Source organism: Bubalus kerabau, chromosome 7 (assembly GCF_029407905.1).
Source record: "Bubalus kerabau isolate K-KA32 ecotype Philippines breed swamp buffalo chromosome 7, PCC_UOA_SB_1v2, whole genome shotgun sequence".
Lineage (NCBI taxonomy): Eukaryota > Metazoa > Chordata > Mammalia > Artiodactyla > Bovidae > Bubalus > Bubalus kerabau.
In genome coordinates this window covers 48,314,758-48,330,912 of record NC_073630.1, presented here as the reverse complement: position 1 = coordinate 48,330,912, position 16,155 = coordinate 48,314,758, and the positions used below count along the sequence as shown (strand labels likewise).

At 42.6% G+C, this 16,155-nt stretch overlaps 1 protein-coding gene across 1 annotated transcript in view; it reads left to right on the top strand.

Moving 5' to 3' along the window:
- The first annotated feature begins 13,922 nt into the window (after positions 1-13,922).
- The window catches only part of DHX15 (DEAH-box helicase 15), a 54,334-nt gene continuing 52,101 nt past the window's right edge, over positions 13,923-16,155 (top strand). Inside the window, exon 1 of the mRNA XM_055588153.1 lies at positions 13,923-14,214. Within this exon, the coding sequence (XP_055444128.1) occupies positions 14,144-14,214 (71 nt within the window). The 5' untranslated portion in view covers positions 13,923-14,143. The remainder of the gene's footprint in view (positions 14,215-16,155) is intronic.

Genomic DNA, 16,155 nt, shown 5'->3' with positions numbered 1-16,155 from the left:
GCACCATAATTCAAAAGCATTAATTCTTTGGTGCTCATCCTTTAATAGTCCAACTCTCATATCTGTACACGACTACTAGAAAAACCATAGCTTTGATTATATAGACCTTTGTCGACAGAGTGATGTCTCTGCTTTTTAATATGCTAGATTTGTCATAGCTTTCCTTCCAAGAAGCAAGTGTCTTAATTTCATGGCTGCAGTCACTGTCTGCAGTGATTTTGAAGCCCAAGAAAATAAAATCAGTCACTGCTTCTACTTTTCCCCCTTCTGTTGGCCATGAAGTGATGGGACCAGATATCATGATCTTAGTTTTCTGAATGTTGAGTTTTAAGCCAGCTTTTTCACTCTCCTCTTTAGAGTGGTATCCTCTGCATATCTGAGGTTGCTGATATTTCTCCCACCAGTCTTGACTCCAACTTGTGACTCATCCAGCCCAGCAGTTTGCATGATGTACTCTGTATATAAGTTAAATAAGCAGGGTGACAATATACAGCTTTGATGTACTCTTGCCCAATTTTGAACCAGTCTGTTTGTCCATGTCCTGCTCTAACTGTTGCTTCTTGACCTGCATACAGCTTTCTTAGGAAGCAAGTAAGGTGGTCTGGTTATTCCCTTCTCTTTAAGAATTTTCCAGTTTGTTGTGATCCACACAGTCAAAGGTTTTAGTGTAGTCAATGAAGCAGATGTCTTTCTGGAATTCTTTTGCTTTTTCTATGATCCAATGGATGTTGACAATTTGATCTCTGCTTCCTCTGCCTTTTCTAAACCCAGCTTGAACATCTGGAAGTTCTCAGTTCATGTACTGCTGAAGCCTAACTTGAAGGATTTTGAGCATAAACTTGCTAGCATGTGAAATGAGTGCAATTATTTGGCATTGCCTTTCCGTAGATTGCACCTGACCTTTTAAAGTTTTGGAGTTGTTTCACAGGCTGCTTCCTCTGCCTGGAAACACTTCCCTACCTCTTTACCTGGCCAATTTTTACTGATTTTTAGGTCTTTAAATGTCTGTTTCTCAGAGAGGTCTTCCCTAACCTTCACTCTAGGTAAGGGCCACCTGTTATATGCTCTCATAGTACTTGTTCCCTTTAGATGGCCTAAAAATACTTACCAGACATAGTTACCTGTGTGTTTAGCTGTTTAATGCCTGTCTCTCTCCTTCTGGTAAGTGTCATGAAGGCAGGAACTATGGCTATTTTGTTCTTCCCCTTTTCCCAACACTTAATTCAATGCGACATGGGAGTTTAATATTTGTTGAGTGAATAAGTAAATGAAGTAATTAAGGATAGACAATATTGATGCAGGTTAGTGGCTAAAATCATATGACTCTGGAAGCAGATGGGGTTCAAGTGTTTTAAATTCTGATTCCTCTATTGAGAGCTCTGTAAATATGTCCTTACCTTCAACAATGTAGAAACTTCAGATTATCAGTTCACATTGAGTTTGTCTGACTTGGGAAACCTAACTCAATAACCAAACTCTAGGAGAATAATGTGGGATGAGAATACTTATTTATTAGCAGCAGTATTGCATAGCCCTGAAGCACATGGACTGTCCTGGGATGAATCCAAAACTGTCATCTTGGCTACAATATTCAGCCTCTTGGTACATCAGTTTCCTCACCTGTAAACAAAGCACCTGTGTTTAACCTGTCAAACATGTCTAATTCACAGCACCCAGTTTAATGTTGCTATAAGGATCCAATGGAAACTGATAAGTGCTTTATATGTGTTGGCAAATATTACTTATTAATTTAGGTTGAAAGACACCTCTGGCTTGACAGCTGGAGCTGGTTAGCTGCAGAAGACATTCCCTCTGGGTGAGTAAATTCAGGCCATAGACCAAATAGACTAGAGTTGTTTGGTAGAACAAAAGTAATGGAAATATCCTCTGGCAACATTTTCAGAAAGCTGGAAGGGAGCTAGAGGACAGATCTTCTCCATCCCAAGGACTGTTTTGCCTAAAAATCCATGGCGAATCACTCAGACCCAGAATTCTACTCCTCCTCGCAGAGAGTGTAAACACCCTGGGAGATTTTGGTCCCTTGCTCCCATTGTAGGTTCCAGAAAGGCCATTATCCTTAGGGAAAAATGGCCTCTCTCCAGTCATTCAGGTCATAACACCATTGATTAGTTTTCTTTAAACACACTAGGCCTAAGGAAGAAGTCTTATCACCTTGATTTCAGTTCCTCCTTTGCCAAATTTCCTTGCACATTCATGCCTCTTATGGTGGAACATTTCTTCATCAATTTTTCCCTCATCATCTCTAAAAAATTTTAGAGCACTTATATAGTAGCCCTCAAACTGGGAAACTGGAGACCTGAGCCTGGAATTGTGAGAATGAGATATGGGTTTTAATTCTGACTTTGATACTAATTGGTGAACTTGGTCATAACATATGGCTTAGGCTTCTTCATTTGAAAATGAAGCAGAAAGAGAAAATAAGCTAGATACCCTCTTAGGTTTGCAATTCAGAGATTTTGCATCATGCTCTCCAACAAAACTCAATATATTGTTAATGTACTTTCAGGGTAGAAAGTTTTACTGAATATTTTATAAATGAAGATATTAACTTTTCTTTGTGGTGACCTTGGAAAGTAGATTTGGTACCAAAAAAAAAAAAAGATTAAAATTCTAAGGATTGGATAAGAACCCAAATATGGTCTACCAGGGCATCCATATAACCATTGCACAAAATATTGGGTTAGCCAAAAGGTTCATTCATTTTCTTCTGTAAGATGGCTCTAATAGTGCTTAGTTGTCTTTAACATCATTCAAAACAATTTTGTTAGATTGTATTGTGACAGCTGTCAGATCAGCATGCATTTTAAAAAAAACTTATCAAAACTGATGAATTTTTGTGTAGCCATTTTAATATTGCTGATGGAAGAAAAAAGGCAACATTTTGGGCATATTGTATTTTGTTATTTCAAGAAAAGTAAAAACACAACTGAAATGCAAAAATGATTTGTACAGTATATGAAGAAAAATCTGTTGAAGTAGCTTGTGAAGTTATTTATCACTGGGCTATGCTCCATGGTTAGGTAGACCAGCTGAAATTGATGGAGATCGAGACATTGAGAAGAATCAATGTTATACCATGCAGGAGGAAGCCAACATACTCAAAATACCCAAATTAAATACTGAAAATCATTTGCACCATCTTAGTTATGCTCAATGCTTTGATGTTTGGGTTCCACATAAGTTAAGCTGGGGGGTGGGGTGCAGGCGGGGAAACCTTCTTGATCGTATTTCTGCAAACAATTCTTTACATAAACATAATGAAAATGTTCTATTTTAAAACAGATTGTGATGGGAGATGAAAAGTGGATACTGTACAATCATATTGAAAGGAAGAAATCATTGGGCAAGCAAAATAAACCACCAACAACCACATCAAAGGCTGGTCTTCATCCAAAGAAGGTGATGTTGTGTATTTAGTAGGATTGAGAAGGGATGCTCTATTATGAGCTCTTCCCAGAAAATCAAATTATGATTTCCAACAAGTACTGCTCCCAATTAGACCAACTTAAAGCAGCACTCCACTTAGTCAACAGAAAATGCATAATCTTCCATTAGGATAAGGCAAGACCACATATTTCTTTGATGACAGGCAAAACTGTTACAGCTTGGTTGGGATGAATCACATCTGCCATATTCACCAGCCACTGTCCCTTTGGATTTCCATTTATTTTGGTCTTTACAAAATTCTCATAATGGAAAAAATTTCTATTCCCTAGAAGACTGTACAAGGCACCTGGAACAGTTACTGCTCAAAAAGATAAAACGTTTTGGGAAGATGGAATTATGAAGTTGCCTGGAAAATGGAAGAAGGTAGTAGAACAAAACAGTGAATACATTGTTTAATACAGGTCTGGGTGAAAATGAAAAATGTGTCTTTTATTTATACTCACCTGGCTTGGGTTGGTTTACAGATCTTTTCCTTGCCTACTTCTTCTGGGAAATGAATGTAACTGAGCAAGCAGATAGGTTCTTAGTGGGGAGAGAGTCACAAAAGTCATAGTCATTCTACCCCAACAGTTTGCCATGGCTGTAGAGACAGCTGTAAAGGCTGTGTGACAAAACCTCTCTCAGCCTCAGTATCTATGTCTATAAAATAACACCAACTTTGCAGGGTTACTGTAAGAATGAGAACAGCAGTATATAGTATTTCAGTTCAGTTCAGTCACTCAGTCGTGTCCGACTCTTTGTGACCCCATGGACTGCAGCACACCAGGCTTCCCTGTCAATCACCAACTCCCGGAGTTTACTCGAACTCATGTCTGTCGCATCTCCTCCCAACTTCAATCTTTCCCAGAATCAAGGTCTTTTCAAATGAGTCGATTCTTCACATAAGGTGTCCAAAGTATTGCAGCTTCAGCATCAGTCCTTCCAATGAATATTCAGCACTGATTTCCTTTAGGATGGACTGGTTGGATCTCCTTACTGTCCAAGGGACTCTCAGTAGTCTTCTCCAACACCACAGTTCAAAAGCATCAATTCTTTGGCGCTCAGCTTTCTTTAGAGTCCAACTTTCACATCCATACATGACTACTGGAAAAACCATAGCTTTGATTAGACAGACATTTCTGGGCAAAGTAATGTCTCTGCTTTTTAATATGCTATCTAGGTTGGTCATAACTTTCCTTCCAAGGAGTAAGCATCTTTTAATTTCATGGCTGCAGTCACCATCTGCAGTGATTTTGGAGCCCCCCAAAATAAAGTCTGACACTGTTTCCACTGTTTCCCCACCTACTTGCCATGAAGTGATGGGACCGGATGCCATGATCTTAGTTTTCTGAACGTTCAGTTTTAACCCAACTTTTTCATTCTCCTCTATCCCTTTCATCAAGAGGCTCTTTAGTTCTTCTTCACTTTCTGCCATAAGGGTGGTCATCTGCATATCTGAGGTTATTGATATTTCTCCTGGCAAACTTGATTCCAGCTTGTGCTTCATCCAGCCTGGCATTTCTCATGATGTACTACTCTGCATGGAAGTTAAATAAGCAGGGTGACAATATACAGCCTTGACGTACTCCTTTTCCTATTTGGAACCAGTCTGTTGTTCCATGTCCAGTTCTAACTGTTGCTTCTTGACCTGCATACAGATTTCTCAGGAGGCAAGTCAAGTGGTCTGGTATTCCCATCTCTTTCAGAATTTTCCACAGTTTGTTGTGATCCGCACAGTCAAAGGCTTTGGCATAGTCAATTAAGGAGAAATAGATGTTTTTCTGGAATTCTCTTGCTTTTTTGATGATCCAGCAGATGTTGGCAATTTGATCTCTGGTTCCTCTGCCTTTTCTAAAACCAGCTTGAACATCTGGAAGTTCATGGTTCACATACTGTTGAAGCCTGGCTTGGAGAATTTTGAGTATTACTTTGCTAGCATATGCTGCTGCTCCTGCTAAGTCGCTTCAGTCGTGTCCGACTCTGTGTGACCCCACAGACGGCAGCCCAGCAGGCTCCTCCATCCATGGGATTCTCCAGGCAAGAACACTGGAGTGGGTTGCCATTTCCTTCTCCAATGCATGAAAGTGAAAAGTGAAAGTGAAGTCGCTCAGTCGTGTCTGACTCTTAGCGACCCCATGGACTGCAGCCCACCAGACTCCTCCATCCATGGGATTTTCCAGGCAAGAGTACTGGAGTGGGGTGCCATTGCCTTCTCCGTTGCTAGCATATGAGATGAGTGCAATTGTGTGGCAGTTTGAGCATTATTTGGCATTGCCTTTCTTTGGGATTGGAATGAAAACTGACCTTTTCCAGTCCTGTGGCCACTGTTGAGTTTTCCAAATTTGCTGGCATATTGACTGCAGCACTTTCACAGCACCATCTTTTATTTATTTATTTTTATTTGCTACAATGGTGCGGAAATCCTTTTTTTTAATATAAATTTATTTATTTTAATTGGAGGCCAATGCAGCCATGAAATTAAAAGACACCTACTCCTTGGAACGAAAGTTATGACCAACCAGAATCATGGATTCCGGTCCCATCACTTCATGGCAGATAGATGGGGGAAACAGTGGAAACAGTGGCTGACTTTATTTTTCTGGGCTCCAAAATCACTGCAGATGGTGATTGCAGCAATGAAATTAAAAGACGCTTACTCCTTGGAAGGAAAGTTATGACCAACCTAGATAGCATATTAAAAGGCAGAGATATTACTTTGTCAACAAAGGTCCGTCTAGTCAAGGCTATAGTTTTTCCAGTGGTCATGTATGGATGTGAGAGTTGGACTGTGAAGAAAGCTGAGCGCCAAAGAATTGATGCTTTTATTTATTTATTATTTTTTTTTTTTTAGGAGTTTAATTTTATTTAATTTTATTTTTTTAATTTTATTTTATTTTTAAACTTTACCTAATTGTATTAGTTTTGCCAAATATCAAAATGAATCCGCCACAGGTATACATGTGCTCCCCATCCTGAACCCTCCTCCCTCCTCCCTCCCCATTCCATCCCCCTGGGCCGTCCCAGTGCACCAGCCCCAAGCATCCAGCATCGTGCATCGAACCTGGACTGGCAACTCGTTCCATACATGATATTTTACATGTTTCAATGCCATTCTCCCAAATCTTCCCACCCTCTCCCTCTCTCACAGAGTCCATAAGATTGTTCTATACATCAGTGTCTCTTTTGCTGTCTCGTACACAGGGTTATTGTTACCATCTTTCTAAATTCCATATATATGCGTTAGCATACTGTATTGGTGTTTTTCTTTCTGGCTTACTTCACTCTGTATAATAGGCTCCAGTTTCATCCACCTCATTAGAACTGCTTCAAATGTATTCTTTTTAATGGCTGAGTAGTACTCCATTGTGTATATGTACCTCTGCTTTCTTATCCATTCATCTGCTGATGGACATCTAGGTTGCTTCCATGTCCTGGCTATTATAAACAGTGCTGCGATGAACATTGGGGTACACGTGTCTCTTTCCCTTCTGGTTTCCTCAGTGTGTATGCCCAGCAGTGGGATTGCTGGATCATAAGGCAGTTCTATTTCCAGTTTTTTAAGGAATCTCCACACTGTTCTCCATAGCGGCTATACTAGTTTGCATTCCCACCAACAGTGTAATAGGGTTCCCTTTTCTCCACACCCTCTCCAGCATTTATTACTTGTAGATTTTTGGATCGCAGCCATTCTGACTGGTGTGAAATGGTACCTCATAGTGGTTTTGATTTGCATTTCTCTGATAATGAGTGATGTTGAGCATCTTTTCATGTGTTTGTTAGCCATCTGTATGTCTTCTTTGGAGAAATGTCTATTTAGTTCTTTTGCCCATTTTTTGATTGGGTCATTTATTTTTCTGGAGTTGAGCTGTAGGAGTTGCTTGTATATTCTCGAGATTAGTTGTTTGTCAGTTGCTTCATTTGCTATTATCTTCTCCCATTCTGAAGGCTGTCTTTTCACCTTGCTAATAGTTTCCTTTGATGTGCAGAAGCTTTTAAGGTTAATTAGGTCCCATTTGTTTATTTTTGCTTTTATTTCCAATATTCTGGGAGGTGGGTCATAGAGGATCCTGCCGTGATGTATGTCAGAGAGTGTTTTGCCTATGTTCTCCTCTAGGAGTTTTATAGTTTCTGGTCTTACGTTGAGATCTTTAATCCATTATCTCAGTTCCCTGACCAGGGGTTGAATCCAGGCCCTCGGCAGTGAAAGCATGGAGTCTTAACCACTGGACTGCCAGGGAAATCCTATTTTGGAAATTTTAAAACACAAATGTTGGGCATCCACATGTATACCTATGCTCCTGAAATTTCAAAGGCACAAGTCTACTATTAGGATTCTACAAGTTTTGCATTTGTAAGCTACGTTTACTCTGTAGCAAGAAATACCTGTATTTTGAAGTCATTTTTTAAAAAATTAATTGAAGGATTATTGTTTTACAGAATTTTGTGGTTTTCTGTCATACATCAACAAGAACTGCCATAGGTACATCATGTCCCCTCCTCCCGTACCTCCCTCCCGTCTCTCTCCTCATCCCACCCTTCAGCCTGTCACCGAGCCCCTGTTTGCGTTCCCTGACTCATACAGCAGATTCTCACTGGCTCTCTTATTTTACATATGGTACTGTCGAGTTTCCATGTTACTCTCTCCATACATCTCCCTTCTCTCTCCTCCCCTTCCCCGTGTCCATAGGTCTGTTTCTCCATTGCTGCCCTGAAAATAAATTCATCAGTGCCATCTCTTCAGATTCCATATACATTTTAAACGGTGGTGTTGGAGAAGACCCTTGAGAGTCCCTTGGACTGCAAGGAGAACCAAACAGTCTATTATGAAGGAGATCAGTCCTGGGTGTTCATTGGAAGGACTGATGCTAAGGCTGAAACTCCAATACTTTGGCCACCTCATGAAACAGTTGACTCATTGGAAAAGACCCTGATGCTGGGAGGGATTGGGGGCAGGAGGAGAAGGGGATGACAGAGGATGAGATGGCTCGATGGCATCACCGACTCAATAGACATGAGTTTGTGTAATCTCCGGGAATTGGTGATGGACAGGGAGGCCTGCCGTGCTGCGATTCATGGGGTCTCAAAGAGTTGGACACGACTGAGTAACTGAATTGAACTGAACTGAATTACTTTACAATATTGTATTGGTTTTGCCATACATTGACATGAATCTGCCACGGGTGTACATGTGTTCCCCATCCTAAACCCTCCTTCCACCTCTCTCCCCATCCCATCCCTCTGGGTCATCCCAGTGCACCAGCCCTGAGCACCCTGTATCATGCATCGGACCTGGACTGGCGATCCATTTCACATATGATAATACACATGTTTCAATGCCATTCTCCCAAATCATCCCACCTTGAACCTCTCCCACAGAGTCCAGAAGACTGTTCTATACATCAGTGTCTCTTTTGCTATCTCGCATACATGGTTATCGTTACCATCTTTCTAAATTCCATATATATGCGTTATTATACTGTATTGGTGTTTTTCTTACTGGCTTACTTCACTCTGTATAACAGGCTCCAGTTTCATCCACCTCATTAGAACTGATTCAAATGTATTCTTTTTAATGGCTGAGTAATACTCCATTATGTATATGTACCACAGCTTTCTTATCCATTCGTCTGCTTATGGACATCTAGGTTGCTTCCATGTCCTGGCTATTATAAACAGTGCTGTGATGAACATTGGGGTACATGTGTCTCTTTCCCTTCTGGTTTCCTCAATATGTGTGCCCAGCAGTGTGTTTGCTGGGTCATATGGCAGTTCTATTTCCAGTTTTTTAAGGAATCTCCACACTGTTCTCCACAGTGGCTGTACTAGTTTGCATTCCCACCAACAGTGTAATAGGGTTCCCTTTTCTCCACACCCTCTCCAGCATTTATTGCTTGTAGACTTTTGGATCGCAGCCATTCTGACTGGCATGAAATGCTACCTCATTGTGGTTTTGATTTGCATTTCTCTTGAGCATCTTTTCATGTGTTTGTAAGCCATCTGTATGTCTTCTTTGGAGAAATGTCTGTTTAGTTCTTCAGCCCATTTTTTTATTGGGTCGTTTATTTTTCTGGAATTGAGCTGCAGGAGTTGCTTGTATATTTTTGAGATTAATTCTCTGTCAGTTGCTTCATTTGCTATTAGTTTCTCCCATTCTGAAGACTGTCTTTTCACCTTGCTTATAGTTTCCTTTGTTGTGCAGAAGCTTTTAATTTTAATTAGGTCCCATCTATTTATTTTTGCTTTTATTTCCAATATACTGAGAGGTGGGTCATAGAGGATCCTGCTGTGATGTATGTCGGAGAGTGTTTTGCCTATGTTCTCCTCTAGGAGTTTTATAGTTTCTGGTCTTATGTTTAGATCTTTAATCCATTTTGAGTTTATTTTTGTTTATGGTGTTAGAATGTGTTCTAGTTTCATTCTTTTACAAGTGGTTAACCAGTTTTCCAAGCACCACTTGTTAAAGAGATTGTCTTTTCTCCATCGTATATTCTTGCCTTCTTTGTCGAAGACAGCACCATCTTTTAGGATTTGAAATAGCTCAACTGAAATTCCATCACCTCCACTAGCTTTATTTGCAGTGATGCTTCCTAAGGCCCACTTGACATCACAGTCCAGGATGTCTGGCTCTAGGTGAGTGATCACACCATTGTGATTATGTGAGTCATGAAGATCTTCTTTGTATAGTTCTTCTGTGTATTCTTGCCACCTCTTCTTAATATTTTCTGCTTCTGTTAGGTCCACACCATTTCTGTCCTTTATTGTGCCCATCTTTGCATGAAAAGTGCCCTTGGTATCTTTATTTTTTTATAAAAAGAGATCTCTAGTCTTTCCCATTCTATTGTTTTCCTCTATTTCTTTGCATTGATCAATGAGGAAGTCTTTCTTATCTCTCCCTGCTATTCTTTGAAACTCTGCATTGACAACAGAGGATGAGATGGTTGGATGGCATCACCTACTCAATGGACATGAGTTTGAGTAAACTCCAGGAATTGGTGATGGACAGGGGGAACTGGCGTGGCAGTCCATGGGGTTGCAAAGAGTCGGACAGAACTGAGTGACTGAACTGAACTGATTCAAATTGGTATATCTTTCCTTTTCTCCTTTGCCTTTCACTTCTCTTCTTTTCATAGCTATTTGTAAGGCCTCTTCAGACAACCATTTTGCCTTTTTGTATTTTCCTTGGGGATGGTCTTGATCACCGCTTCCTGTACAATGTCATGAACCTCAGTCCATAGTTCTTCAGGCACTCTGTCTATCAGATCTAGTTCTTTGAATCTATTTGTCACTTCCACTGTATAATCGTAAGGGATTTGATTTAGGTCATATCTTAATGGTCTACTGGTTTTCCATACTTTCTTCAACTTAAGTCTGAATTTGGCAATAAGGAGTTCACGATCTGAGCCACAGTCAGCTCCTGGTCTTGTTTTTGCTGATTGTATAGAGCTTCTCCATCTTTGGCTGCAAAGAATATAATCAATTTGATTTCAGTATTGACCATCTGGTGATGTCCATGTATAGAGTCTTCTCATGTGTTATCGAAAGAGGGTGTTTGCTAAGACCAGAGTGTTTTCTTTAAGCCTTTGCCCTGCTTCATTTTGTACTCCAAGACCAAATTTGTCTGTTACTCCAGATAGTTCTTGACTTCCTACTTTTGCATTCCAGTCCCCAATAATGGAAAGGACATCTTTTTTGGGTGTTAGTTCTAGAAGGTCTTGTAGGTCTTCATAGAACCATTCAACTTCAGCTTCTTCAGCATTACTGGTCAGGGCATAGACTTGGGTTACTGTGATATTGAATGGTTTGCCTTGGAAATGAACAGAGATCATTCTGCCGTTTTTGAGACTGCACCCAAATACTGCACTTCGGACTCTTTTGTTGACTATGGACCTACAAGACCTTCTAGAACTAAACACAATCACAGAAAACTAACCAATCTGATCACATGGACCACAACCTTGTCTAACTCAACGAAACTATGAGCCATGCCGTGTAGGGCCACCCAAGACGGATGGGTCATAGTGGAGAGTTCTGACAAAACATGGTCCACTGGAGAAGGGAATGGCAAACCACTTCAGTAGTATTGCCTTGAGAACCCCGTGAACAGTATGAAAAGGCAAAAAATATAGGGCACTGAAAGATGAACTCTCCAGGTTGGTAGGTGCCCAATATGCTACTCAAGATCAATAAACTAACTCCAGAAAGAATGAAGAGACTGAACCAAGGCAAAAACAACACCCAGTTGTGGATGTGACTGGTGATGGACATAACGCCTGATGCTGTAAAGAGCAATATTGCATAGGAACCTGGAACGTTAGGTCCCAGAATCAAGGCAAATTGGAAACAGTCAAACAGGAGATGGCAAGAGTGAACACTGATATTTTAAAAATTAGCTAACGAAAATGGATGAGAGGGGGGGATGAGGGGGTCAAGCTGGTTTTCGAAAAGGCAGAGGAACCAGAGATCAAATTGCCAAAAATCCGCTGGATCATTGAAAAAGCAAGAGAGTTCCAGAAGAACATCTATTTCTGCTTTAGAGACTATGCCAAAGCCTTTACTGTGTGGATCACAACAAACTGTGGAAAATTCTGAAAGAGATGGGAATACCAGACCACCTGACCTGCCTCTTGAGAAACCTATATGCAGGTCAGGAAGCAACAGGTAGAACTGGACATGGAACAACAGACTGGTTCCAAATAGGAAAAGGAGTATGTCAAGGCTGTATATTGTCACCCTGCTTATTTAACTTTTATGCAGAGTACATCATGAGAAACGCTGGGCTGGAAGAAGCACAAGCTGGGATCAAGATTGTTGGGAGAAAGATCAATAACTTCAGATATGCAGATGACACCACCCTTATGGCAGAAAGTGAAGAGGAACTAAAAAGCCTCTTGATGAAAGTGAAAGAGGAGAGTGAAAAAGTTGGCTTAAAGCTCAACATTCAGGAAACTAAGATCATGGCATCCGGTCCCATCACTTCATGGGAAATAGATGGGAAAACAGTGGAAACAGTGTCAGACTTTATTTTTTTGGGCTCCAAAATCACTGCAGATGGTGACTGCAGCCATGAAATTAAAAGACGCTTACTCCTTGGAAGGAAAGTTATGACCAACCTAGATAGTATATTCAAAAGCAGAGACATTACTTTGCCAATAAAGGTCCGTCTAGTCAAGGCTATGGTTTTTCCAGTAGTCATGTATGGATGTGACAGTTGGACTATGAAGAAGACTGAGCGCCGAAGAATTGATGCTTTTGAACTGTGGTGTTGAAGAAGATTCTTGCGAGTTCCTCGGACTGCAAAGAGATCCAACCAGTCCATTCTAAAGGAGATCAGTCCTGGGTGTGCTTTGGAAGAAATGATGCTAAAACTGAAACTCCAGTACTTTGGCCACCTCATGCGAAGAGTTGACTCATTGGAAAAGACTCTGATGCTGGGAGGGATTGGGGGCAGGAGGAAAAAGGGACGACAGAGGATGAGATGGCTTGATGGCATCACTGACTCGATGGACGTGAGTTTGAGTGAACTCCGGGAGTTGGTGATGTACAGGGAGGCCTGGCGTGCTGCGATCCATGGGGTTGCAAAGAGTCAGACACGACTGTGAGACTGAACTGAACTAAAATGGACTGGAATGGGTGAATTTAATTCAGATGACCATTATATCTACCACTGTGGGCAAGAATCCCTCTAGGTAGGTAAGTCGCTTCAGTCGTGTCTGACTCTGTGCGACCCCAAAGACCACAGCCCATCAGGCTCCACCTTCCCTGGGAGTCTCCAGGCAAGAATACTGGAGTGGGTTGCCATTTCCTTCTCCAATGTATGAGAGTGAAAAGTGAAAGTGAAGTCTCTCAGTCTTCCACTTAGCGACCCCATGGACTGCAGCCTACCAGGCTCCTCTGTTCATGGGATTTTCCAGGCAAGAGTACTGGAGTGGGGTGCCATTGCCTTCTCCATAATAGGCACGCAAGAAAAAGTTACGCCTTTATTGCCAACTTTCCCTATTCCAGTAAAAACATCGATAGACTGAATGCATATTGTCCTTTTCTAAGACAAAATGTTAAATCAACTGTACTCTGATACAAAAAAAAATTTTTTTAAGGCAAAACTGATTACGGTAAGTCTTGAAATTTTCTCAATTCAGTTTCGTCACTGCAGCTGAGCTCAGCAGTTTCAAGTTCCAGACCTGGAGTTATAATTGGGTTCCAGCCCTAGCTCTGTCCCCCTAATGCCAGGGTAATACAGATGGATAGAACCACCTACCCAGGATTAGACTTTCTCTTTTCTCAATTTCCAAAATCAGAGGGGCATGAAAGACCCAAAGGCTCAACCCGCCTAGCACCCACCAAGAGGGCGGAAAGTGGTGGCAAGAGGGCGGAAAGTGGTGGCAAGAAGGAGAAGACTGGCACGGAGGAATAAAGGCGGGCCCACGAGGCAGCGGGCGGGGCTAGAGTTCCCGCCTCCGCTGCGCGCGCGCGCACTACAGACGCACGCACGCACATCATACCGCGGAAGCGCGCGCGCAGGCCCAGCCCTCGTCGCCGCCGCCATTTTAGCTCCTGGTTCCGGCCGCACGGTGTAGGGTGTTGTAGCGGGAGGGGTGGGGGTCCTCCAGAGTTTAGTAGGTGCCCTCGACTGCGCCGATAGAGCCGCCAGGGTTTGTTTTTTCCTTCCTTCATAACCGCCTGCTCGAAGAGTTCGAAAATGTCTAAGCGACACCGGTTGGACCTGGGGGAGGATTACCCCTCCGGCAAGAAGCGTGCGGGGACCGATGGGTAAGCCAGGCCGGGGGCGCGAGGCAAGGGCTCGGGCTTTGTTGGGGTCCCGGCGGCGGACGGGCCAGGGAGGGCCAGGCCGAGCGGACTCCGGGGCCCGACGCTTTGTTTCCCTTTCGGCTCGGGTCATTGGCGGCGGGGCACGGGAGAGCGGTGCCACTCCCGGCGTTTGGCCCGGCAAGGGCGCGGGGAGCTGAGTGGCGCGGCCACCGCCCGCCCAGTTGGGAGAGCGGAGAGGCCTGGCGTGGTCACTGGGGCGCCTCCTCCCCGGGCGGAGTCGAGCGAGAGTCACTTCGAGGGGAGCGGACGGGAGGGAACCGCGGACCTCGTGGTCTGGGCTCCCGGTAAGGCCTGGATCCGGAGGAGAGAGTGGGGGAGGGCGCGGCAGGAGTAGTCGCTTCCAAGGGCGCTAGGTACTTCTCGGGCAGCGGGGTCTGGGAGAGGGCCTTCGGGGGGAGGCTGAGTGCCCAGCAAGGGGAGAAGCGGAGGCCGGAAAGTGAGAGAGGCGCGTGGATTCTGGTGTAGGCGGGGGTGGAGGTGGTGGAAGTTGAGTGAGGCGTGCAGACGAGGAGTTATCGGGGGGTGGGAGAGTAGAGGGCCCGCCTTGAGAATAGAAACTGTGGAATATACCTTTTGGGCAGCAGCTGGTGATTTGGGGCCGCTGAGTTTATACTTTGGCGGGAGAGCGCGTGCCTCGGTCCATTCAAACACTTCAAAGTAGGTACGAGGCAAACTTCCGCTCTCTGCCCATGCTCCCGCCATCTCCTTTATTTCCTGCTTTGGCCGAAACAGTAGTTACAGGGTTATCCCTGGGATAGATATTAGAAGATAGTCTTTCTCTTTTTTTCCTGTGAGTTCTTGTTTTCTGTCCCTCTTCCCCGCCCTCCTTCGTAAGTAGCTTTTGAAACAAGACCCATTTCAAAAGTGTCTAGTAGTTAAAACGGCAAAATGTCGCCCTTGGGGAGATTGCTTGGGAGTTGAAATACACAGGTGTTTTCAGATTTCTTTCTACTCAGCCTTTTCTTCAAGATGCAGAGGAATTTAACAATTGACTTTCGCAATTGCATGAAAATAAGTTTTTGTTCAATGTGTACTTCCCTGATGTACAGAGATTTATTCGAATAATTCAGGCAGAGACTTGAAAGTCTGCATACCTTCAATACTTTGCATAATTTTGCATATTATTGCGTGTATACTTGTGCAGAATCGCTGTGTCAAGTTTGTATAACTTTTTTGAATTTCTCTTCACTCAAAGTCCTTCCTTTGGGTTGATTGAGGTGTCTGGGGAGTATAAGCCAGGATAGGGTGTACTTTTTGATATCTTTTCATGTATTGAATACGGGAAGTGTAAGTATGTAAGATTTTAATCTGGTAAATTTTTTAGTTTGCAGTGTTACATGTCAGCTTTGTCATTTTCGGCAGTGGACCCTCACTCCCCCCAACACACACAGCAAAATTTTAGCTCCTTACAAGTCACAAACTCTTTAGACCTGGAAGTGACTTGAAAGAGAGTATAATTGTTTACACTCAAGGGATGAGGAATGGAGATCCAGAGTTGTTAAGGTGGCTTGTGCGACCTTTCAGTTTACAGCTGAATTTAGAACCTTGATCTTTTGATTTGCCTCTTGCTTTTTCCAGTACAGCACACAGACATGACTAGTTGAGAGTCATTACAGCCTTTTTAATGACATTTATATTGGGTTAGTAAAGCAGGGAACACTTGGTTCTTTGTTCCTGTGAAGCAACAATAAGTTGCTTGTCATCTGGTTAAGGTGCAACTTAGCATCTTAATCTCTCTCACAGAGTTGAAATTGGAAAAAAAATACATTGTAAATGAATGAATCCACTTATATTATGATGTATGTGCACCATTCAAATGCTTGGGATTAGTGGTCCCATGATAGGGACATGGATTTGCGCCTTTTTTCTTGTAAATCTGGC